At 48.5% G+C, this 23,155-nt stretch overlaps 1 protein-coding gene across 1 annotated transcript; it reads right to left on the bottom strand.

Annotated features, from left to right (window-relative positions):
• Window positions 1-12,260: 12,260 nt before the first annotated feature.
• On the bottom strand, window positions 12,261-22,469 carry Ccne1 (cyclin E1). Its single transcript, XM_059274742.1, has 12 exons — window positions 22,238-22,469; window positions 21,699-21,750; window positions 21,507-21,594; window positions 21,206-21,274; window positions 16,962-17,110; window positions 16,710-16,845; window positions 14,647-14,793; window positions 14,144-14,239; window positions 13,812-13,946; window positions 13,573-13,684; window positions 13,318-13,475; window positions 12,261-12,904 (listed from the first exon to the last, which is right to left on the bottom strand). Exons 2-12 carry the CDS (start codon window positions 21,719-21,721, stop codon window positions 12,782-12,784), a joined length of 1,236 nt encoding a protein of 411 aa, XP_059130725.1. The 5' UTR covers window positions 21,722-21,750; window positions 22,238-22,469; the 3' UTR covers window positions 12,261-12,781.
• Window positions 22,470-23,155: the final 686 nt, after the last annotated feature.

The following is a 23,155-nucleotide window of genomic DNA, read 5'->3' as shown; positions in this document are numbered from 1 at the left end:
CACCTGAGGCCTAGGTTCAATCCCTAGTATAAAACAGAAAGAAGTGGGAGTAAATAAAGGAAGAGAAAGAGAAATAAGGGGGGAAATAGGTGTGATGAGCCTCAATGGTATCACAAAGCCAAAATGGATGACGCATGAGGCCTGCACCGCACCAAGCCAGAAGAGCAGAAGAGCAGGAGGGCAAGGGAAGAGAATGCCTACAGTAGCTGCAGGAAAGCAGGTCCCAAAGCAGAATGGTCCCGAGGCGTCTGTGCTTGTGCCACACCCCGGACCCGCCCTCTTCAGCCTCGCCCAAGCGATGCCCTCCTCGGGAGCGGGTGAGCACTTTGGCCCCGCCCCTACCCGTCCAGCCCCGCCCCCTCGCGGTGTGCCGCGCAGCCACGCGGAGGCCCAGTGTTCTGCCTGCCCAAACAGCGTTCCGCTTAAGCTCAGCTATGTTATAGCAGCGGGTAGCGTTAGCTCACTACTGCGCAGCCGCACAGATGTGGGGCGGAGTCGAGGGGTGGAGCCGGCGCGGAGGCGGAGGCTGGGGGCGGGCTCTGAGGTCACGTGGGTAAACATGCCGCACGTGGAGTACAGTCTGAGCCAGGAGGGCGGGGCCGCGGACTCCGAGGAAGGAGGCGGGTAGGCTCTGCGCGCGCAGGGAGGTCTTGGGCGGCAGGGGCGCGGGTGGCCTGGTTCTGGCCGAACTTCAGTTCCTCCATCCTATTGCACTGTCACCGCTGTGGCCAGGCCAGGCCCTAGAGGACGGAACCACCCTATATGATAACACCACACGGTGTGCTCTTTCCCATTTCACAGATGAGGTAAAGAAACTTGTCCCAAGCCACGTGGCTGGAGAGTGGCGCCACCAGAATCCGCCTAGGCAGCTGAGCTTCTGGGGCTTGCTCAGTGGCTTGCGTTGCAGGGGCTCTGGGGTCTGACTCCTGTGTCCTGCCCTTGCCCCTGGGGCTGCATGTGGCCGGCCAACCTGGCGAGGCTTACTGCCCGTGAGCAATGAGGTGACTAGGGTGCCTGCTTCCCTAGCAGTCTAGAGGCGGGCGCAAGCCAAACCGTCGAGATCGTTTCCGCCTGGGTGTGGCGGAGACTTTGTGGTGGTCCAGACCCCTGGCCCCGCATCGCTGCTTCCTGGACATCCCCTCCTCCATTTCTTTGCTCCTTTCTTCTCCCCGAGACACGCAGAACTCCTTTCAGAGGCGACGCCCAATGCATTGGGCTCCTACCCTTCTGCCCCAAAGGGCCTCCTTCTTCTTGTCCTCCTCCTCTCCCATCTGTGCCGCGTGACCAGGGGGAGGCGCCGTACAAGGCGCAGTCCAGGCGTGGGGCCCAGCCAAGCTGTCATCCCGGACTGGCGGGCCTGAGGAGGCCAAAAAGGGGGAGTCGAGGGCTTGGGACTGGTAGGAAGCATGCTCCAGGCAGAAAGGCTGAGCTGCCAAGAGTCCTGGGGAGGAATGCGCGCCCCCTGCAGGCTTAGGCGGCTAGGTCTTGCGGCCCTGAAAACCCATACCTGGGCCCCTCCCAATTTTGCATTTGAGGGTTCAGGAACTTGTTAATAGGACATTCCATTAACCCGACCGAGGCTCCCAGGCAGCTCAATGTAACAGCAGGCCCTGAAGCCAGGCTCAGTGTCTGACCTTTGGCAAATTGCTGAACCTCTCTTTTTGTTTCTCCAGATTCATTTACCCATATGCCAGCTTCTGTAATGTCCCTCTCTGATGATGTCTTTGTTTTCCCTTGTCCTCTAACCAGCATCCCTACATATTCAGCCACGTGTGTTCTCCCCGTGCCTCCCAGAACAGCCATGGGGTGTTGGGCTCATATCGTGTTGTACAAAGGCTTTCTGGAGAGAAATCCTAGCTTGGAGATTTGGCTAGGGAAGAGCCTCCTGGGCTGTCTCTTTCACCTGAGTGAGGTTGAGGAAGAGGAATATGGAAGCCCAAACACTGGGAGCCCTAGGACACAGCAAAAAGGAAAAATTAGCAGAAACCTGCCGGGTTGTGCCCAGCCCTGAGGCTGAGGGGTGGACAGGCTTCCCCCAGGCCAGTCACTGAGACCAACATAATGGGGTTGTAACTCCGTTATGGGGAATGGGTGAATATGGCTTCCCAGCTACAGCAAAAATCCTGCTGTGAAATGCAGGATGCAGCTGTTCACGGGCTCATCTCTGCTGCAGCGCAGGCCTTAACCAGGTTCTGTGCTATTTCTGCATTTGCTGCTTTTGCCCGACCACTGACAACCCCCCACCCCCTTCTGTGGAATCAGGTAGTCCTGATGGCCTGACTCCAACCCCAGGGACTGATGCATGCCATATGCCTGGCCTGCCCCAGCTCTGCATTCCTTGGCCACAATGATTAGGGACTCTTCAGCTAGAGATTCTGAGAAGGAAGTTCTAGCTGGCAGGAATGTCAACCTTAAAGATAATGGAAAATACCAAGTAGAGAATGGATGTCGGCACAGAACAAAGCCAAGCTGGGCAAGGGGGACTGCCTCTCAACACCCAGATGGAGGCACACCTGAAACACGTAGCATTATACCTTGGCTATTTTTCTTAATTCATAAATTTTGTATTTCTCCTCCTGGCAATTGTTCCACTTTAATTTTATCTCATCTGACTCTTTAGAGACCAAAGACCCCAGCTACCACTTCTGAATGAAATTTGGGACTTCAGGTCACATGGTCCATCAGAGTTCGGTCTGTCTACATATCTTCCATGGTGTATAGGGCAGGTTACCTGCTTTAACTTTTCCCCATCTGTTGAGCAGTGCTCAATAGATGACCCTGAGAGAGTGCTCTCTGGGCTCCTTTCTGGGTCTGTCTTGATCCATAACTATAATCTTGGGGCGCAGAACCTTTGTTCTCAGCTAAGGGAAGGTGAACTAGCCATTGGTCTTCTTCCATGGCTGGCCATGGCGTTGCCCTCCTACTCTTGGCTTGCACTAGTCTAAATGGCAGGTCCTTCTCTGCTCTTGTTGGTCACCTAACCCATTCTAACCATTCTGCCTCTCCCTTGGGCCCTCTCATAGATACCATATGACCAGTCTTGAGTAGTGCCTGAGAGACGCATTTCAACTCTTAGCTTTACTCCTCTAGATCCCGAGTCCCACACAAAGGCTTAGACACTCCGGGCACTTCTAAAATCACATCCAAAGGCCACAGCTGTTACCCACCAGCAAGCCAGAGGGTGGGAAGTGTGAACACGCAGGAGGGGAGAGGATGCAGTGCAGGGATACAGACGGTGCGCCTCCCAAAATGTGCTGCCGCACATCTGCCCAGAGAAAAAGGGAGGCTCAGAATCGCCAGCTTTTTGTTATTTTTACTTTTTGGTGCGAGGGGCCATCTGTGCAGGTTTGAGCTTGTCTGGAGGCAACCGGGGTTGCAGATGAAATTCAAATACAGGCTTACTTCGCAGGCTGTCATGCAGAGACTTCCTCCAGGAGCTGGGATGACAGTGCTGGGATTTTTTCAATAGCATCAGAGCATGCCAGGGTCCAGCAGCTGTGCACAAGGAACCTTCTACCAGCACACCAGCCACTTCAGCCACAGTCCTCTCAGCAAAGGCTCAGGAAGCCTGTGCTCACCAATCCAATGGAGGGAACAGGCTGGTGATGCCAGAGATGGGGTGGGGGTGGATCTGATGCCCCACACTGGCACCATGGTGCACCAAAAATGCCTCCGTGAACATGTTCTTGTGGACTTGGCCTCATCATATTCCTATGGCCTTGGTTTCCCTCCTCCTTGTATTCCTCCCTCCCTTCCTTTTTGTGCTACTAGGAATTGAACCAAGGACCTCTGTGTATGCTAGACAGTCTACTGAGTTACAGCCCCAGCCTGCTTTTTTCTTTTCTTTCTTACTTTCTTTGTTTCCTTGGTTTTTTGAGACAGGGTTTCTCTGTGTAGCTTTGCACCTTTCCTGGAACTCACTCTGTAGTCCAGGCTGGCCTCGAACTCACAGAGATCCACCTGGCGCTGCTTCCCGAGTGCTGGGATTAAAGGCGTGCGCCACCACCGCCCGGCCTTCTTTTTCCTTTTTATTTTGAGACTTGCAGGGCTACCCAGGCTGTCCCTGAACTTTCAATCTTCCTGCCACAGCCTCCTGAGTACTTGCGATTACAGGCTATGCCATCAGGCTCAGCAGGACCCTAATTTTATGGCTGCTTACTGCCTGGTACCTGTACCCCAACCCCCATCAGCCTATGCTGATGAAGTTCATATTCACTTAATAACACAGTCTCTTGTTGCTCTCATTTAGAGCAGAAAATGCTGGGTATTGGACGGATGCTTTCTTGAGGCCTCTCCCCTGCCCTGACTCCTTCATGGGGTTCTGCTCATTAGGGAAGGAAGAGAAGCCCAGGCAAGTTTCGAAAGTCTTCCATGACATTCCTGACACCTCAGCCTGGGGCTTGGGGTAAGAGGGCAATGACAGGTAGCCAGATAATAACAGCAAGGACCAAGAGAATTCAAACCCCAGATTTCTTCCCTCCTTCCCTCTCTCTGTCTTTCCCCCCACCCCCGGCAGGTGCCTCCCTTCCTACTGTCCCCCCTTGCCCTCTCCTCCCTCCTGCTCACTTTTCTCTGTTCCTTCATAAGGAGCCCTTGCTGGGGTGGGTACACACATTTAATTCTAGCTCTCAGGAAGCAGAGGCAAGCAGATTGCTGTGAGTTCAAAGACAACTAGTCTACATAGTGAATTCTAGGGACACATAGTAAGACTCTGTCTCCAAAAAAAGTCATTTAATGAGTAATAGGATTGGAGGATCACAAAGATCTCTACCTCCTGAACAATGTTTTCTCTCTCTCTCTCTCTCTCTCTCTCTCTCTCTCTCTCTCTCTCTCTCTCTCTCTCACACACACACACACACACACACACACACACCCCTGCTGTGGCTTCCAGAGACGAGGCTAGATTCCAGTGTCAGAGGGCTTCCATGTGGGATTACAGAAGAGCATGGTGGAAGAAGGGAGGGTAGGAGGTCGAGGCTGGCCAGGCAGGACTGCTGCCTTCATTCCTAGGTGCAAACATGACAGGGTGAAGGCACAGATAAGAGCTTCCAGGCCTCACTGGGCTCTGGGCTCACATGGTGACGACTAGCTGGGCAGACCAACTTTTTCCCAATCAAAACAAAAAGATAAATCATTAGTATCAACTGGGTATGTTCAGAGTAAATTATTGAAGTGCCATTGTTATGAGGATAAAAGAAATATAATTGATAAGCCCCACCCACCCTCCTTTTGTGCTTGCATGAACCCTTAATGATGACTGCATCTATCTCATCCTGCAGGTGGGATGCCCCTTCAGGCTGTCTTGGACCACGTTGAAATGTACCCACATGGAGTCAGTCACTCTAGGATATAAAAGCAGGCCTCTGACAGTACACGCCATCCCTAACCCTGCAAGCTCATCTCAGAGGCAGTTGGTCTTCCACTGTGAGACAGAATGAAGAAGGGCATCTTCCTACAGTTCAGTAGAGGAGCCAGTCCAGGAAGAACAAAGCCAGCCCCAGGGTAAAGGATTTTTTCAAGAGCCTCTTCTGCCTAGGATTCTTTTACGTGGTCACCCATCAGGGAAGCCAGACGTATTCAGCTTCAGCCTTTCTTCATAGTGGGCACCATTTGAGGGAACAGCTGTGAAGTCTCACCTGCCCCACCTCTGGTCTTGACACACCTTAGATGGGCTAAGTGTCAAAGATGACTCCAAAGATCTTAAGGAGACCAAGAAGGCCCAGGGAAGGTGGGGTCCACCTGCTTGTCTGAGTGACTTCTGTGCTGTAGACTGTTGTGGACCTCAGCCCCACCCACCCTGACCTCTAGAGAAATGAAACTACTTTTGCATGAGAGGAAGCAGGGGAATTGCTTCAAGTGTGATTGCAACCCCCGAGACACCCCAAACTAGTTCTTCATCACCATCTGGAAGAAGATCCCACAGGAAACAGAAATCAAGCTCTTACTGCTGACGCTGAACTGTGCAAGAACATGCTGGGTCTGTGGAGAGACTGAGACTCATCGAGCTGTCAAACAGCAGAGCCAGATGACAACAGAGCCAACTCTCCCATGGAACAGTAGCGTGCAGGCTCGGATGTTTTTGAAAGGCAGGTATAAGACCATGTCTCTCTTTATGTTTAATGGTGTGTGTGTGTGTGTGTGTGTGTGTGTGTGTGTGTGTGTGTGTGTGTAAGGTTTCTCTATTTAGTTCATACTGGCCTTGAATTTGTAGCAATCCTCCTGCCTCTGCTTCACCAGTGCTATAATCACAGGCAGCTTGAATGCCAAGAGATTTGTATTAAATATTAGCAGTGGTCAAATATGTGCACTTCTAGGAAGAAATGTGTACTTCCTTTTCTTTAAAAAATTTTTAATGTATTTTATGTATGTGGGTGTTTTGCTTGCATGTATGGACACCACATGTGTGTAATGCCAACAGAAGTCAGAAGAGGGCATTGGACCCCCTGAAACTGGAGGTATGACAGTTGTGAGTCATCATGTGGGTGCCAAAACTTGAATACAAGTCCTCTGGAGGAGAGATAGGGCTCTTAACCACTGAACCATCTCTCCAGCCTGTTTCCTGTTCTTCTTTTTTTAAGTCTTCCACTTCTGCTGTTTTCATTTTGAAATCAAATTCTTTCCTGAAGACAAGGTCTAACTATCTTCCTTAAACTCCTAGAGCTCATCTTGCCTCAGTCTCCAAGATGCTGGGCTTCCAGGAATTCAGCAGCCTACCCAGCTTGTGTTCAATGCACACTAGCACACTGAATTTTATTGTATGTACTAAGACAGAGTCTTATTGCCTAGGGTGGCCTTCAATACCTGAACTTAAGGTATCCTCCTGCCTCAGCCTCCTAAGTAGTTGGAACAATAAAGGCCTGCATGTATGCCTACATACACATTTTAAAATACTTAGATGTGATACAAAAGAATGAAACAGCCTTTTAGAAAAAAAATAGCAAAAATTTCCCTTTATAAATTCAGAATAAAATTTTAGGCCAATGTAAAATTTTTTTGGTGTTTTTTTGTTTGTTTGTTCTGTTTTGTTTTTGAGACATTGTCTCACTATATAGCCGTAGCTAGCCTGAAACTTGCTGTGTAGACAGGCTGGCCTCAAACTTGAAGTGATCCACCTGCCTCTGCTTCATGAGTGCTGAGATAAAAGGTGTATGCCACTATACCTACCCAAGGTAATATTTTAGCACCACTAAAATGGCATTTCTAAGGGATTAGCACTTTCTGTATTTTCCATGTTTACAATATTCTAGCTTATTATAATGGGCACACTTTACTTTGACAATGAGAGAAAAACCAATAAAGCCAAATAATAGGAATTTTATTTTTATTTACTTAGGCTGTTTGAAAGATGACCTTTCTTTGTAGCTGAGGCTGACCTCAAGCAGAAGATCCTCCTGCCTCTGCCTCTCAAGTGCTGGGGTTATAGGCAGGTACCACCACACCTAGCAAAATGATAGTACTTTTAATGGGGAGAGGAGGTGATTTGATGTTCAGGAACAAATGTGAGGAGGTGGGCGCTTCCCCTCCTCCCTCGCTAAGAATGCACATTGGGGTAATTTGGAGAAGGAGCTGATTACAGCTGGGGAAGGTGCAGGGACTTGTGCTCTTTGTGGCAGTCCCACAAGTAGTAATGTGACCTAGAGGAAGCACTCAACTGATGAGCCACATCTGAGCTCCTCACTGGGGGAGTCTAAGCAAGCGCTCCACTGCTGAATCACACTCCCAGGCCCGTTGTTCCATTGTATTCCTTGCCCAGTCCTCTGATTCAGTGGTTGTCATCCCTCTCAATACTCATGACAGAGCAGAGGAACACTAAACTGAGAGACACTTAGCATGGATCACTTCAGGAAGTGGCCCAGCCAGGTCCTAGCACAAGGTGTCTGTTTCCAGAGCCCAGTGGAAACAGTCTTTAGTGGAAGTCAAAAAAGGGGTGGGCTCACACAGACAGCAAGGTACAAGCTGACCTAGAAGGGTGAGCAGGCAGATGTGCAGGGCAGAAATAGCTCTGGCTAAGGAGAGATTCAGGTAGTCAACATTGGTGTATAATCCTAGAACCTAGAAGGATGAGGCAGATTATGGGCTAGCCTGGAGTATATAGTAAGCCTCCATTTCAGAAGGAGGGAACGGTAGATTAGTGCATTAGTGCTAGGGTGGTGGTGCACACCTGTAATCCTAGCTTCTTGGGAGGCAGAGGCAGGAAGATCATGAATTTGAAGCCAGCCAGCCTGAGCAATTTAGCAAGATCACATTTAAAGGGAGACAGAAGACTGGGCTATTGCTCAGTGGGAAAAGCACTTAACATGCAAATATGAGGACTGAGTTTAGAACTCTAGAAGCAATGTAAAAAACTCAATGTCATACCACACGTCTGTAATCTCTACTCTCCTTCAGTGAGATGGGAGGCAGAGAATCCTTGGACGCTTGTGCGCCAGCTAGCCCAAAGCATGCAGTAGTGAACAAGAGACCCAGTTCTCTGACCTACACACTTGCACCATGGTACATATGCCCATACTTACCCACAGGAATGAACACACACACACACACACACACACACACACACACACACACACACACACACCAAATAAGTGTGGGAGCTGTTGGTTTCTAGATGTCCCTGTTACCGTCCCTTTATGGCCCTCATGTACTGCAGTTGTTTTCTTACAGTGCCACAGAACCATAACAGAGCCACTTCCCTCGATGTCTGCCTTCAAACCTGCTCTGAGCATGTCAGTCGTCACCCCGTCCCTCCTTTCTAACCCCAGCTTCCTGCAGCTCAGGCCACCACACCCATCTTCAGTTTGATGTGCAGTCTCTGTCACCTTTTTTGTCTCATCTTCCTCTACCCAATGTTAGGAACACTTTTTGCAGACTGCCAGAGAGAATTCAACAGCCACACCTAGCTTGGCCTAGGGGGACACACACACCTGTAAACCCAATACATGAGGCTGAGGCAGGAGCCATGCCTGTTTCAGGCTGGTGTGGGCTACACAGCAAAACTGTCTCAAAAGACAAAAACCTCAACAGCAACAGGAACAACTGCTCCAGCCTGGTCCCTGGAAGCCACCCCGATCCTGGGTTGCTGTTTTTTCTGGACCTAGTCTCCAGCATTGGTGATACCCAGCACACTGTAGAGGACCCACTGGAAAGGACCTCATTCCTCCAAGTAGGAAAAGCCAGTGTTAGACTTGAACCTCTTGGGCCAGTCTGATGCTACACTTTTTAGAATTGGGATTGATGAGAATGACGACTTAAAGGGGTTATTTATTTAATAAGAGACGGCATTGTCCTCCCCAACCGAGGCTCCTTGGAAATAGTACCAGGTAAGTCAGTGACACTGAGCACATTAGAGTTTTCTGGAGTTAAATTCAGAATTAGGACAAGGTAGGAAAAATCTATGCTCATTGAATAGAAAATGCAATTGTCTGTCAGCGCAGGAACTGAGTGTCTGCAGCAAATTATATTTAGGACTTTATTGTCGCGGGTAGATTGGCTAATGCCTGGTTTTAAGTGTGGGCTTCTAATGCTGTTACTCCTGGTTAACTCTGCCTGCTAGGTAACCTTGTGGAACAAATGACTGCATTGCTTGAATAACATATTTGATCAAATAGGACAATTCTTTTAAAAATTGAGTTCTCTGTGGCAATTTGAGACCTGTAATCAGCAAATTAGATGATTACAGCAGGGATAAAAATAGTCTTCTAACAATGTCCAAGGTATAAATGTGACTTGAATTTCAAACTGCTGAACATGTGGTAGGAAAATGCACGGTTGGGTAAATAGGACGAGACATTATCAGACCTGATTTCCCTTCCATCCCTGCTCTGAGCTACAGCCTAATTTTGCCCAAATATCTTGTAATCTCCTATGCAGCTGAATTGGAAGGAGGAGAGAGGTGGGTCAGGCACTGTGTTCATATCTTAAAGGGCATACCTGTCTGCCTCAGAAACGCAGTCCTCATGACCTTCGTCTACACGACTCATCTATCCACTTGGTATGAAAGGACCTCTAAAAGACAGCAAGCTGTTTTACCACCTGGAGAAGATGGCACTGGAAAGCTTTCCATGCCAACATCTAAGTACCAATGTTTTAGGCAGTGGTTACAGAAATGACAGAGACTGGTAAACTGTGAGCTGGGGAAGAGACTGGTGTGGTGGACCAATAGGCTGTGTCCCTATGTCAGATGCAAGAATGTTGTTTCTGCTCTTGATTCTTCAACCAGTGACCTTCCTGACGATCACCTGGCCTCAGCTGCTTTTGGCTGAATGGTAGAACAGAAAGAATGCTGTAAACAGGTCTACAGAGGCATCAGCCACAGGCTTGTTACCAGAAGATGGGAGCTTTGCTAAGGGACCTGTCACTCACTAGCGCTTCCCAGGGTTTTATGATGAGCCACAGGAATTACCAAATATTATAGATTTTATTCACCCATGAGGAATTCTTTGTTAGCACAGATGGCATTGGCATTTGACAAGCTCCATGCTAGGCATGATGGTGTATAACTGTAATCCTAACACTAAAGAGGCTGAGATAGGAGGACTGTTTAAGGCCAGTGTGGGTTACACAGTGAGACTCTGTATCAAAAATCTAACTACTTTTTTATTTGTTGTAATATGGGGTCTTTTTATGTAGCCCAGGCTGCCCTTGGTTGGACTCTCCTGCCTGAGCATCCTGGGTGCTAGGATTACAGGTATAGGCCACCATGGTAGCCTTTGCTTTTTAAGACAGGAGTGCTTCTGCTTGAGACTTAGCTGGGTGTGGTGCACCCCTTTAATCCCAGCACTCGGGAGGCAGAGGCAGGTGGATCTCTATGAATTTGAGGCCAGGCTGGTCTACAGAGCGAGATCCAGGACAGCCAGGGCTGTTACAGAGAAACCATCTTGAAAAACACAACAAAAAGAGAAATAACTAGTTAGGAATGTTGTTTGGATAGATGTAGACTTGTTTTAAAAGTTTTATCTGTATGAATGTTTTGCCTGCATGTATGCCTGTGCACCACATACATGCAGCATCAAAGGAAGCAGAAAAAGCATTAAATTTCCTGAAACTAGAGTTATAGAGGTGAGCTAGGAATCAAACCTGGGCTCTCTAGAAGAGCAACCAGTGCTGTTAACCATTGAGCCATCTTTCCAGCCCCAGGTGTAGGTTTCTGATACACTTACTAGGAAGACTATTAAAACTTCCAGAACTAGCCGGGCGGTGGTGGCGCACGCCTTTAATCCCAGCACTCGGGAGGCAGAGCCAGGCGGATCTCTGTGAGTTCGCGGCTAGCCAGGGCTACCAAGTGAGTTCCAGGAAAAGGCGCAAAGCTACAGAGAAACCCTGTCTCGAAAAACCAAAAAAAAAAAAACAACTTCCAGAACTAGCCGGGCGGCAGTTGTGCATGCCTTTAATCCCAGCACTTGGGAGGCAGAGCCAGGCGGATCTCTGTGAGTTCGAGGCCAGCCTGGTCTACATGGCAAGATCCAGGACAGGCACCAAAACTATACAGAGAACCACTGTCTTGAAATGTGCCAAGAAAACCAGATTCAAATAAGTTGAAAATAAAAGTGGCACTTACTTGCTCAGTCATTTTCCTGTGTGTATATACAAACTGAGGCACTGGGAAAGTGAAAATATAATGACCAACAAAGGTGATCAAAATGTACACACTAGGCCTAAAGTGATCAGCAGCAGGGCTTTGGGTGTTTCTATAGCCTATCAGAAAATAAACTGCACTAAATGTCCTGACCTCACTTTAGGTATGTCATCTAACTTTGTACCCCATCCCCTTCCTGTCTTTTGAGACAGGGTCTTCCTAAGTAGCCCAGGGTAACCTAAAACTTTGGAACCTTCCACATGCTGGTTCTGCAGGTGTACACCAATGTGCCTAGGTTCATTTTCTTAGCAGCTGTTTCAGGCTATGTTAAATTGTTTAAACAAAATCTCTCATATTTTCTTTAGATTTGGATAAGGGTGAAGAACATGAACTAGAGCTCTGTAATGACCTTTAACTAGTCTAGAGAGATGACACTAACAAAATTCCCTGGATGTGGAACGGCTTCACTAGCACTGCCTACCACAGCTAATGACTCTAGTGTAAATAGACACCTGTGTAGGGCATTGTAGAAGAGTCTCATGGAAGTCTAGGCTACATGGCAAGCCCTGGGCCAGCATGGGTTGCACTGCAAGACTGTCTCAAAAATCATGAAACCAAGAGAACTTGGTAGAGCCATTCTGAAAGGCAGCTTCTAGCTTCTGTTACAAGACAGCATAAAAACAGCTGCTTCAAAGATAGTATTATCTTTATTAAAAATTGATAGACATAGCAGCACTTACAAAACAAGAGTTCATGAAAGGCAGGACATGCTGTCAGCTGACAGTGGAAAGGGTGGCCTAGCCCGGGTTGTGGGCTCTGTATCCCATGCTTGCTCACAACCACCTGTCCCACCCAATGCAACAGCAACCCAGAACACCCGAGCAGAGGCCAGCAAGACTCTGGCCTCCTTAATTTCAAGCTTTTGTCATGTGTGAAGAGTCCAGTGGGTCAAGTAGCACCCTCCTTTAGCAGCTTCTGGAGCACTCAGTGGTGTTCTGGAGGTGGCTGGTGTACTTGACCCTATTATTAAAACCCCTAGCATTCAATAAAAGCACTTCTGTCCAAGGCCATTTTGTAGACCCCTGCTGCTTTGGAGGAGATGCACCTTTCTGCAGAGCATCTGCAGGGGCTCCCGACTTCCAAAGCAGCACAAGGAGCTCCAGGCAGCTGCTTCCACACCACTGTCTTTGGAGCCGATGGCAGGTTTGGTCATTCTGTCCCCTGCTCACTGCTCTGCTTCTTACTGCTCTGTGGGGGTGTCAGGACCCCACTGGGAGGAGGAGAAATCCTGTTTTGTTCTGACAATATGGCTTTCTTTGCTTGGGCTTTGTCCTACATGAAATAAAAGGAAAAGTTGTCATCAACATTTAAAAAAGTGTTGTTTCATTTGATGTACATTTTTAATGAGGTAAGTGGGAAAAATAACAAAAATAAAAGTAAAAACTAATAAATCTAAAGTTAGGTATGGTGGCAAACTTGTAATCTTACCACTTGGGAGTAGAGGCTGACTTTTGAGTTCTAGGTCAGCCTGGGCTCTCTAATAAGACCTTGTCTCAACAAACAACCCCTCCCACCTAACGTCTAAGGTCTGCAGATACCTAAACCCAGGATCTGTGGACCAGAAACATAATGGAATTAGGAGAACTGGCCTTTCTGAGGCTCCTGGGGACTGCCTGAAGAAAACTGAAGTTGTTCAGGCACCATTGGTTAAGCACTTGTCTGATGGGAACAAGAGCATCACTGACCAGCAAATCCAAGCTGTTGGTATGGGTCTGGATGTTGTGGGAGGCTTCCATGGGAACTCCCCGGAAGTGCTTGAGCTTGGAACTTCCCATCTCCCGGATAACCATGGCAAATGGAACCATCCACTTGACACACTTCTCTACATCGCACCACTGATATCCTGCCAGTAGAGAAGTTAGAGGATAAGTCTAGCTGACAACTGGTCTCTAGGTTGAAGACACCTTGTCTGCAAACTCACAGGAAAAAAACCAACATACCTGAAACCTTCTGCATCAGTTCCAACGAGGAGAAATGATACAAGGCAGAAGCAGCAAGGACACCATAAGGAAATTCTAAGCAGCCAACATCCAGGACACACAGATCTAAGAGCTAAGGGAAGACAGGAGTGCTAAGACAGATGCCACATGAAGCTTCTAGAAGCCCCTGGTGAGTTGTGGTGTGCTTCCCTCTCCCCCAGCTCCTACACACAGGATGGGGAAGCAGAAAGTCCACATACCTCTGCAATCTGCACAAAGACCTGCTGTGGGTACTGAGGCATCAGTACTTCACTTGTGTCATTGACATATGCTACTTGGACATAAACATTCAGCCAGGACACAATGGTCATAGGGCTTAAACGCCACTTAAGGGCCTAAAGGGAAAGAGACGATAGTTGTGAAAAGTTCGAAAGATGCAGCTGTAGGCCTTGCCACCACATGTCTAGCTAGAGAAGACCCACTGGGTGCATCCACACCTCCCCATGGGAAAAGATAGATGTGTACACTTAGCTGATGTCTCTCTCTTACACACATACACACAAAGAGAGAGAGGTATTAATGTGTAACCTGCCTGCATCATCATTAATTCCATGGTAAGAATTTCATCTCCGGAGCAAGCGCCGTCTGTAACATAAGCGAACTGGTGCAGCTTTGGAGGGTAGATTTCCTAAAAGGGAACAGAAGGAAGGTGCTATGAGAAGGAAACCATTCCTGGCAGCTTCAGGTTAGGCCGTGCATCCAAAATGATTCTGGCATGCTGACACAGAAAGATGATAGTATCTTTTGTTTTGTTTTCTTAAGACTTACATGTATCTGTGTGTGCCACTTGTATTTGGGTGAAAGATGACACAAAAGATACTAAAGGCCCAACACGGGTCCACTTCAACCCCAAAAATATTAGTTATAAAGAAGTGAAACTGCCGGGTGGTGGTGGCACATGTCTTTAATCCCAGCACTCAGGAGGCAGAGCCAGGCGGATCTCTTGAGTTCGAGGCCAGCCTGGTCTACAGAGTGAGATCCAGGACAGACACCAAAACAACACAAAACAATAAAGAATGTTAAAGAATTGTTTACCTCAAGTTTAGAAGCAATAAATAAGGCTGAAATCCCAATAAGCTGTAAAAGCGTTTTTAAGATATTCTGTTGTGACGCCATGTAACGATCAAAGAAGTCCTGCGCCAAGTAGAACGTCTCCCTATGAAGCTTATAGACTTCGCACACCTGGAAGAGGGTTCCATGTTAGAAGAGCTTCTTAGGGTACAGCAGAAGCAAACTTGCTGAGTTCTGACAAAGTCAAAACTACTTTTCTGACTGAGAGCACTGTGACCTACACAACAGCAAGAGCCAATCAGACAGGCTCAGTCTGATCAAAGTGGCATTTTCATAGACCAATCCCTACCCTGCAAAGCCTACAGTGCTCAAAGAATGTAACCCCCATTTACAAGCTTCATTGTGACTCAGAGAAAGAACTAGTGTATTTCTTCACAGCTGAGCAGTACCAGTTACATTTCCTTTTTAAGACAGGGTCTCACTATGTAGCCCTGGCTTGAAATGGAACTTGCGCTGTAGACCAGGCTGGCCTGGAACTCAGAGGTCCACCTGCCTCTGCCTTCCAAATGCTGTGATTAAGACTGTGTGCCACCACATGTAGCAGCTTATATTTCCTTTTGCAGTGGTGGGGACAGAGTTGTAGGATTACAGGCTTGTACCATGATACGTGGCTTATACAGTGTTTCCAGCCTGCACAACTCTGCGCTCAAAGCATTTTTAGCAGATACTAGAAACAAGAAAGCAGATTTTGGGACTGGAGAAACAACTCAATGGCTAATAGCAATTGTGGGTTCTCCAGGACCCAAGTTTGGTTCCCAGCACCCAGTGATCGGCTCACAACTGCCTATAACTCTAGCTGACACCCTTTTCTGACCACCATGGGCACCCAAATACAAGTGGCACACACAGATACATGTAAGTCTTAAGAAAACAAAACAAAACCTGTGGTGGTATACATCTATAATCCTACTACTTGGGAGGTGGAGGTAGAAGTTTAAAGTTAACTTTGACTCCATAGCAAGTTCAAGGTCAGCCTGGGCTATGAGAGAGAGAGAACCTGTCTAAAATAAAACTGAGACTCAAATTTAAGCAGCTTGTCTGATTGAGGCCCATGGATGTACATGTCAGCAGAAAATTATTCTAAATCTGGTGCCACTAGGATGCACGTAAACTTTGGACACCGGCTTTCCAAGGAGTAGACGGCCCCATAATACAAGTTACTTATACACTCCCTCTACACACTTCTGAAGGTGAACCTGCCAAGATGATCCTTCCACCTCTCAAAGAAAATGCCATTTTTTACTCACTGCAGGTACCTAGAAAGCTCCTTGAAGCCAAGCACCATGAGTGATTCAAAGTTCATCCCCAGTAAGGTGTGTAGCACTCGTCAAATCTCACTGTCTGTTGGCAGTACTAGGGATTGAGCCTAGGGGCTCATGTGAGGCCAGTGCACCAACCACAGCCAGAGCTTCAGCCTTTAAATTTCCTTTTTAAAAAATGTGTTTAATGATTATCTTGTTAGTCTGTCATACTTTTGAAAATAGGGCATTTTGTTTGTTTCTTGAGCTGCCTGAAATGGAACCTAAGGCCTGGAATATGTAGTCAAGCTCCACTCCAGCCTCATGTACCTGCTTATTGATCAACAACTACACAGAAGTAGGGAAATGATTCTCAGTACAATTAGAACAGCCAGCCTATTAAGAAATCCTTCTGGGAGCAGGACTGTAGTGGCACACACCTTTAATCCCAGCACTTGGGAGGCAGAGGCAGGCGGATCTCTGTGAGTTCAAGGCTAGTCTGGTCTACAGAGTGAGTTCCAGGACAGCCAGAGCTGTTACACAAAAAAATCCTGTCTTCAAAAACAAAAACTTTCTGGGAGGAAAGAATGGACCCAAGGTATTTAAAGTCACCTGTGAGATCTGACTGCTGCAGATAACCTGTCCATGTATGCCTACAATTAAATGACAGTGACCACTGCACAGCTGATATGTACATCTTTAAAAACAATTTAGCACATATATAGATTGCAGTAGCACAGAAAGATCTAGCAGTTGTGGTACTCCAGTGGCTAAGACAATCAAGCTCACCTCCATTAGCCAATCCAGAAGAACTGCTCGCATCCTTGCCTGCAGGAGAGGATGGCGTTGCAGAAAGTGCTCATCTCTTAGGTAAATCTTTTCCTTGTTTAACATGATCCTCCAAACCTCTTCTCTATTGCCCCAGCTGTAAAAAGAAAAAAACCCACAAAAGCCTCAGATAGATGTCAGTCTGCATTCATACTAATGTGGACTAGAAAGACAAATGACATCTCAAAGCCATGGATCAAAGTCAACACCTACTTCAAGACTGGAAGTGGAGAGGCTCTGGGTGGTCTGATCTTCCGAGGCTGAAATGCAGTCTTGGGGTACTCAAGCTCATCATCCTCTTCTTTGTTAGGGGTGGGGATGAAAGAGCAGGGATCCACAGATGTTGAATTATCATCCAAAGGCTGCCAACGAAACACATCGAAATGTGTTGGATGCAAACCAGCACCTTGTCCATTCATTAACTGGTAGATAAGCTGGGCTTGGCATACTAGCCTTTGTTAAGATAAGCAAAAGCCACAGGCATGCCTCGAAGCTTCCATGTCACTTCTGTAACTAGTTTAGGTCACATGGACATCAAATTAAGTATTTGGGTGGCCAGCTGGACACAAGAGACGTCAACTTATATTACAAAAAAGACTGGCCATATATATCCAACAACAGGAACCTCTGGTTCTACATAACTCAAGACAAATCACTACTTCATTAGAACCAAATCAAGTTGTGATCACGTGTCAAACTAATGAGTCCATAGAGATGATTTCATTTCCTAATAAAAAGCCCATATTTTGACTTTTTTTTTTTTTTTTTTTTGGTTTTTCAAGACAGGGTTTCTCTGTGTAGCTTTGCACCTTTCCTGGAACTTGCTTTGGAGACCAGGCTGGCTTGATTTTTAAGTTATAAAGCAGAGACCAGGGATTGGAGAGATGGCTCAGAGGCTTAGAATTCTGGCTGCTCTTGCAGGGGACCTGCATTTGGTTCCCAGAACCACATGGTGCTTATAACTGTAACTCTAGTTCCAGAGGTTCCAGTGCCCTCTTCTGGCCTTCTCAGGCACCAGCTACACACAGTGGTACACAGACATGAGATACAGGCAATATACTCACACATAAAAAATAAATTAATTTTAAAAAGAAAAAAAGCAAAAAACCAAAAACCACAAAGGTATTAAGCAGATAATGAATCTGCTAGAGTGGAAGCCCTTTGAATCTAAGACTTGCATCATTTTATGTACTGATTAATTCATTTGTTGACAGGTTCTTGCCTATGCAGTCCAGGTTGGTCTCTAATTCATGATCTTCCTGCCTCACCTCTTAAATGTTGATTAGAAGAGCATACCACCTACCTACCACCAGCAAGGTACCCAATTTTAAGCAAAGGCCACTAATGTGGACAAGAAAACAACAGGTAACTGAGATGTCTACCTGAATTGAATGCCTCTCGAAGCTTTTGCAGCAGCCAGGCCACTTTTGCAGGAAGACCAGATTTTGAATCAGTGGGAGGAGCAAAGCTGCATATAGCTCCTCTCTGCTCAGTGTAAAGAGAATCAGGCACACAAATTATCCACAACAGCTCCTGCCAGCTGTTCAAGAAAGGCAGCTTCCTTTCAGTTCTGGCTTTGCGTGTTTGGTAGCATCACCAGCACTGACTCAAAAGGTTCACATTACCACTATAGGAAGTTGCTCTTCATTCAAGAATAAGTCCTTCTGAAGGTACAAGTTAAGTGCCACCCTCCACAGCCTGATGGCTGGCACATCTGGGAACAGGCCTTTAGAGATAACTTCAGTAGTTTCCAACCTGCAGTTCACAGACAAGTGGGCTCCCAAGTTGGCTTTAGAAGCCAGTGGATAAGGCAGAATAATTAAGTTTGTTTCTGAGTGTATATCACGTTTCCCAAGATGCCAGATCAGCCTGACTTTGAGATCAACTGCAACTATGGCTCACCACCTTTTATCCTACTGCATTTTTTTCTTATGCAAAACAAGTGGAAAAGTAACTTTGACTGGTATTCAGCTTCAAATAAGAAAACAAGTGGAAAAGTATGCAAAACAAGTGGAAAAGTAACTTTGACTAGTATTCAGCTTCAAATAAGAAAGCTATGTCTTGCCAGGCAGTGGTAGCACACACCTTAATCCCAGCACTCAGGAGGTGGAGGCAGAGGCAGGCGGATCTCCATGAATTCAAGGCCAGTCTGGTATAAAGAGTGAGTTCCAGGACAGCTAAGGCTACACAGAGAAACCCTGTCTCAAAAAACCAAAGGGGGAAAAATGTTTTGCTGGGTGTGGTGGGTCATGCCTTTAATCTCTGCACTCTGGAGGCAGAGGCATGCAATCTATGAGTTCAAGGTCAACCTGGTACAGAGTGAGTTCCAGGCTATCCAAGGCTACATAGTGGGACCCTGTCTCAAAAAATGGACATATGCCAGGCGGTGGTGGTGCATGCCTTTAATCCCAGCACTCGGGAGGCAGAGGCAGGCAGATCTCTGTGAGTTCAAGGACAGCCTGGGATACAGAGTGAGTTCCAGGAAAGGCGCAAAACTATACAGAGAAATCCTGTCTGGGGGGGAGGAGGGGAAGACATGCAAAATAGATTTTATTATAACAGCACATTCTTGTCTTTAGAATAACTCAGGTGGTAGGGTACATGTTTCTAATCCCAGCACTCTGAAGGCTGTGGCAGGGGATCACTGAGTTTGAGGTCAGCTAGGGTCACATATAGGGACCCTTTTCAAAAACAAAAATATAGTAGCTGAAGAATCAAAGATCTTTGTGGATGTTCAGTATCATTGAATTTAATACGACTATTCTCACTGGCCCAAAATTGTTAGGCTGAACTTGACTCCACAGAAAAATTCTATGCAATTAAAACACACACACACACTCCACAAAATTACCTATACCCCAAATTCTAACTTCATGAATCTTCACAGAAAAGGAAAAATATTGTACATCAACAGTTGTTTTTAAGCTATCTACTCTACAAACTCATCTCTGGACAACCATGAAAATGCCTTCTCATAGGAAATGTGACAGTCTCAACTGGATCCTTGCTGTTGCCCCATTCATGTGCTACAGCTATCATCTCCACGGTGCAGACAAGGAGCCAGTCCTTTCCTGGACACTCTAAGCACTGCTGTGGTTATTCCTGAGAGAAGTGAGCCTGAATCTCCATAAAGCCAGTATGGATGGCTTGGCTTCATTTTCACTTGGAAATTTTTGTCGAAAACACAGCTGGCAACATGAACAATCTTGAATTCTCCAAAGCATGGTTTATCTTTAATAATAATAATAATAATAATAATAATAATAATAATAATACCCAGCTTGCTGAAGGTTTTCTTTAAGGGGAGAAAAGAGAATGTGGGGTGCATTTCCTTTCTTCAGGGGCTATTTTTTTTTCCTAACAGGAAGAGAAACTGACCCCTTTTTAATGGCTAGTGGGGTCCTCCCAATGTCCCTATGGCAGACATCGTTGCTCGGAAGGCATTATTCAGAACCATCTGCCTCTCCCTGCTCTACAAGTCACTGCTAACCTCTTTGGGACAAGAGATGAGGTCAACAGAATATTGTTCCTGCTCAGCGTTATCTGTGATGAAGGCCGAAGGTCTCACCAGCCACTCTGAAGATAGGCTGTTTCCCCCATCGGAGCCATAACTATAGTCTCCAGCCATTTCTGGAGGCAAAGAGATAATACAAGCTCCCTCTGCAAGGATCTGCTGATATTATGATACCATGCTGCATTTGAAAGATCTGGCAGGCACAGGAAGGACAGAAGAAAATGGGGCAGCCAGTGAAACACTGGTTGAGACATACGTCATTACAGACCCTTGCTGAAGCCAGGCAAAGCCCAGACAGCAGTCATCAATGGAGTTAAGTGATGGTGGAGCATTCTGGGCCACAAGAGGAGAAATGTTTTAATTTTTGTTTTTCAACAGAATCTCACTATATGGTCTGGGCTGGCTGGAACTCACTGTATGGATCAGGCAGGCCTGGAATTCACATCGCCTGCCTTTGTTTCCCTACTGCTGGGATTATAGAACTGTACCATCATACTTGGCAAGAGGATAAAAGTCTGAAATCTGACCTAAAGGGATGGAAGAAGTCTATATTTGACACAATAAAAGCCACACATGTGGATGAGGGAGTAGTTGGGAGTCCCCACCCCCCAAGTCACTAGCCTTTGGCAATAAGGCTATAGGCCCAGCTCTGCTGGCTTGCAAAGGGCTCTGGGTTGCCTTCTGAGTCTCAGTTTCCTCCTGGGCTTAGAGAGGACCAAATTATATGATGCTCGTTCTGGTTCCTTCAGGTATCAGTACCTGTAACCTCAGAGGTGCTACTCAAGAAACACAAGCCCTTCCTACAACCCCAGGCCCAACAGAAGCCAGGCCACACTGACAGGCTCTGTGGTTCAGCCATGTGGCCTGCGGCTCAGGTTTGGGAAACTTGGAAGAAAGAAAGCATGGAACTCAAGAGGCAGAACTCGTAGGCCAGCAGACCTACCTGACTGCTATCCTGGCTTTTCACAGTCTTGTCAATCTTGGAAATTTCTTCATCTGGATCTTGCAAAAACTAACAAAAACAAAAAAATCCCAATCCACCAAGGGAACACACGGAGCAACCCAGAGACAAAAACACGGAGAGAAAAGGGGGAAAGTTTGTTAGGTTCTGAGTTACATTTAACTAAAGGAAAATTCCCTGTCAACTAATTCTCTTCACTAGTAGGTGGAAAGACCCAAAACTGGTACCCAGGTAAGATGGAATGGTGGGGGGGTCCTTCCCAACCTGTGTCCTTTGTACTCACAACGGCTACATTCGCCTTCCTTTTTCTGGAGCGGACCGAGAAGTCAGGGCCACCTTCTTCTTTCATGCTACTGTGGTCCTTCGCATTTCTGCAGAGGCATGGTGTCACGGAGGTGCTGCTCCCCAAAATCTCAGGCCGCCCCTCCCCCACCGCCACTCACCCTTCCCCTCCCGCAGCAGCGAGGCCACTCACCTCTCCTTCCTTTCCCTTGGCATGGCGCAAAGCTTGAGTTCCGAACTCAGACCTGGGGGGCGGGGGGACACCAAGCGGGCATCGTGGTGAGCACGGCCCGCAGAGGAGACCCAAGTCCGCCGGTCCGTCCCCGGCACCCCTCCCCCCTCCCGCGCGGGCGGCGGCGGCGGGAGCCTCCCGGGCCCGGAGGCCGGCCGGGAAAATGGCCGATGGGCCCGGGTGGCTTGTCACCCGCGGGCGCCGCTGGCAGCCTGCGATCCCGGGTCCGAACCTGAGGTTGGGGGTGGAGGCCTAGACGCCCTCCCAGAGGACCCCCGATCCATCACTGCCTTCGGAGCCGGGGCTGCCTATGTCCCCTTCTACACCTCCCCCTAACCCGTCTCTCACAGCCACCCCGGCCAGGGCACCCCAAGCTGATACCTCAGGGGACCGGGCAACCCGGCCTCGCCCCACCCCCACCCGGGCCCGGCCCGGTTCGGTCCGACCAGGTCCGGACGCTCGGGGGTCGCGGGTGTCCCGGGAGTCTAGGTAGCCCGTACCCGAAGCTGTGTCCGCCGCAAGCAGGCGCGCTCAAGCGGGCAGGAGGCCGACGACGGGCGGGAAGCAGGAGGCGGGAGGCGGCGGCCGAGCGCGCGGCGCTGGCGGGATCCGCGCCTGCCCCCTACACCGCGCTGGCTGCCGAGCCGGCTGCTCCTGCGCCCGGCTTCGAGCGGGACATTTAAAAATCCCAGCGCGCGGCACCGGCCCCGGCCCGCCCTCGAGCCCCGCCCCGCGGGCTGCGAGCCCTTCAGCGGCCGCCGCAGGCCCGGGGCCCGCCCCGTCGCCGCGCGGGCCAGCGAGGCGCTCTGACAGGGGCGTGGCCTGTGGGTGGGCGTAGGTTTGCTGTGGGTGTGGTCTTAGAAAGGGGGCAGGAGTAAATGACAAGGCCTGCGCGCCAAAGGGGCGTGTCACGGGCGTGGTGGGCGGGGCCTGCGCGGGGCGGGACGCGGGGTTGTCGGCTGGCGCGAGCGGCTGCGGGGCGGGCTGGCAGACGCGGGAGAATCTTGGCGCGAGCGCTCGAGGTGTTCTGAGTGTGCTGTGCCACGAGGAGCCGCGCGGGCGGCGCGAGTGGAATGTCAGCTCGGCAGATCGCAATGATCCCCCTGCCGGGTTTGGCGGGAGGGATGCATGAGAGGGCCGGGCGCAAAGAACCGCCGTCCGCCTGTCTCCTGCGCGCGCGCGCGCACTGTCCCTCCTGGCGCGTCTTCCCCGCCCCTGAGACGCAGAGTTCCGGGCCCTGAGTCCCCGGCGTGGGTGTCTCCAAGGTCACAACAGCGCGTGGCACCTGGGACTAGAATCAGGATTCAGGCTGCTGGTGTGAAGTCTCCTGTGGACCGGAAAGTATAATCTGTCAATGCCTCTTGGTTCATTCATTCATTCATTCATTCATTCAGCTATCCAAGCACCTTCCTGTGCCT

Source organism: Peromyscus eremicus, chromosome 1 (assembly GCF_949786415.1).
Source record: "Peromyscus eremicus chromosome 1, PerEre_H2_v1, whole genome shotgun sequence".
NCBI lineage: Eukaryota > Metazoa > Chordata > Mammalia > Rodentia > Cricetidae > Peromyscus > Peromyscus eremicus.
This window is presented reverse-complemented; position numbering and strand designations above follow the sequence as displayed.

Excerpts from the sequence above, each read along its gene's own strand:
- Ccne1 (XM_059274742.1), bottom strand. The coding sequence starts at position 21,721 with ATGCCAAGGGAAAGGAAGGAGAG. Across the intron at positions 17,111-21,205 it reads AAAGCCAGGATAGCAGTCAG|CCTTTGGATGATAATTCAAC; the intron begins GTAGGTCTGCTG and ends TTTCGTTGGCAG. Across the intron at positions 13,685-13,811 it reads TCTTTGTGCAGATTGCAGAG|CTCTTAGATCTGTGTGTCCT; the intron begins GTATGTGGACTT and ends GTCTTCCCTTAG.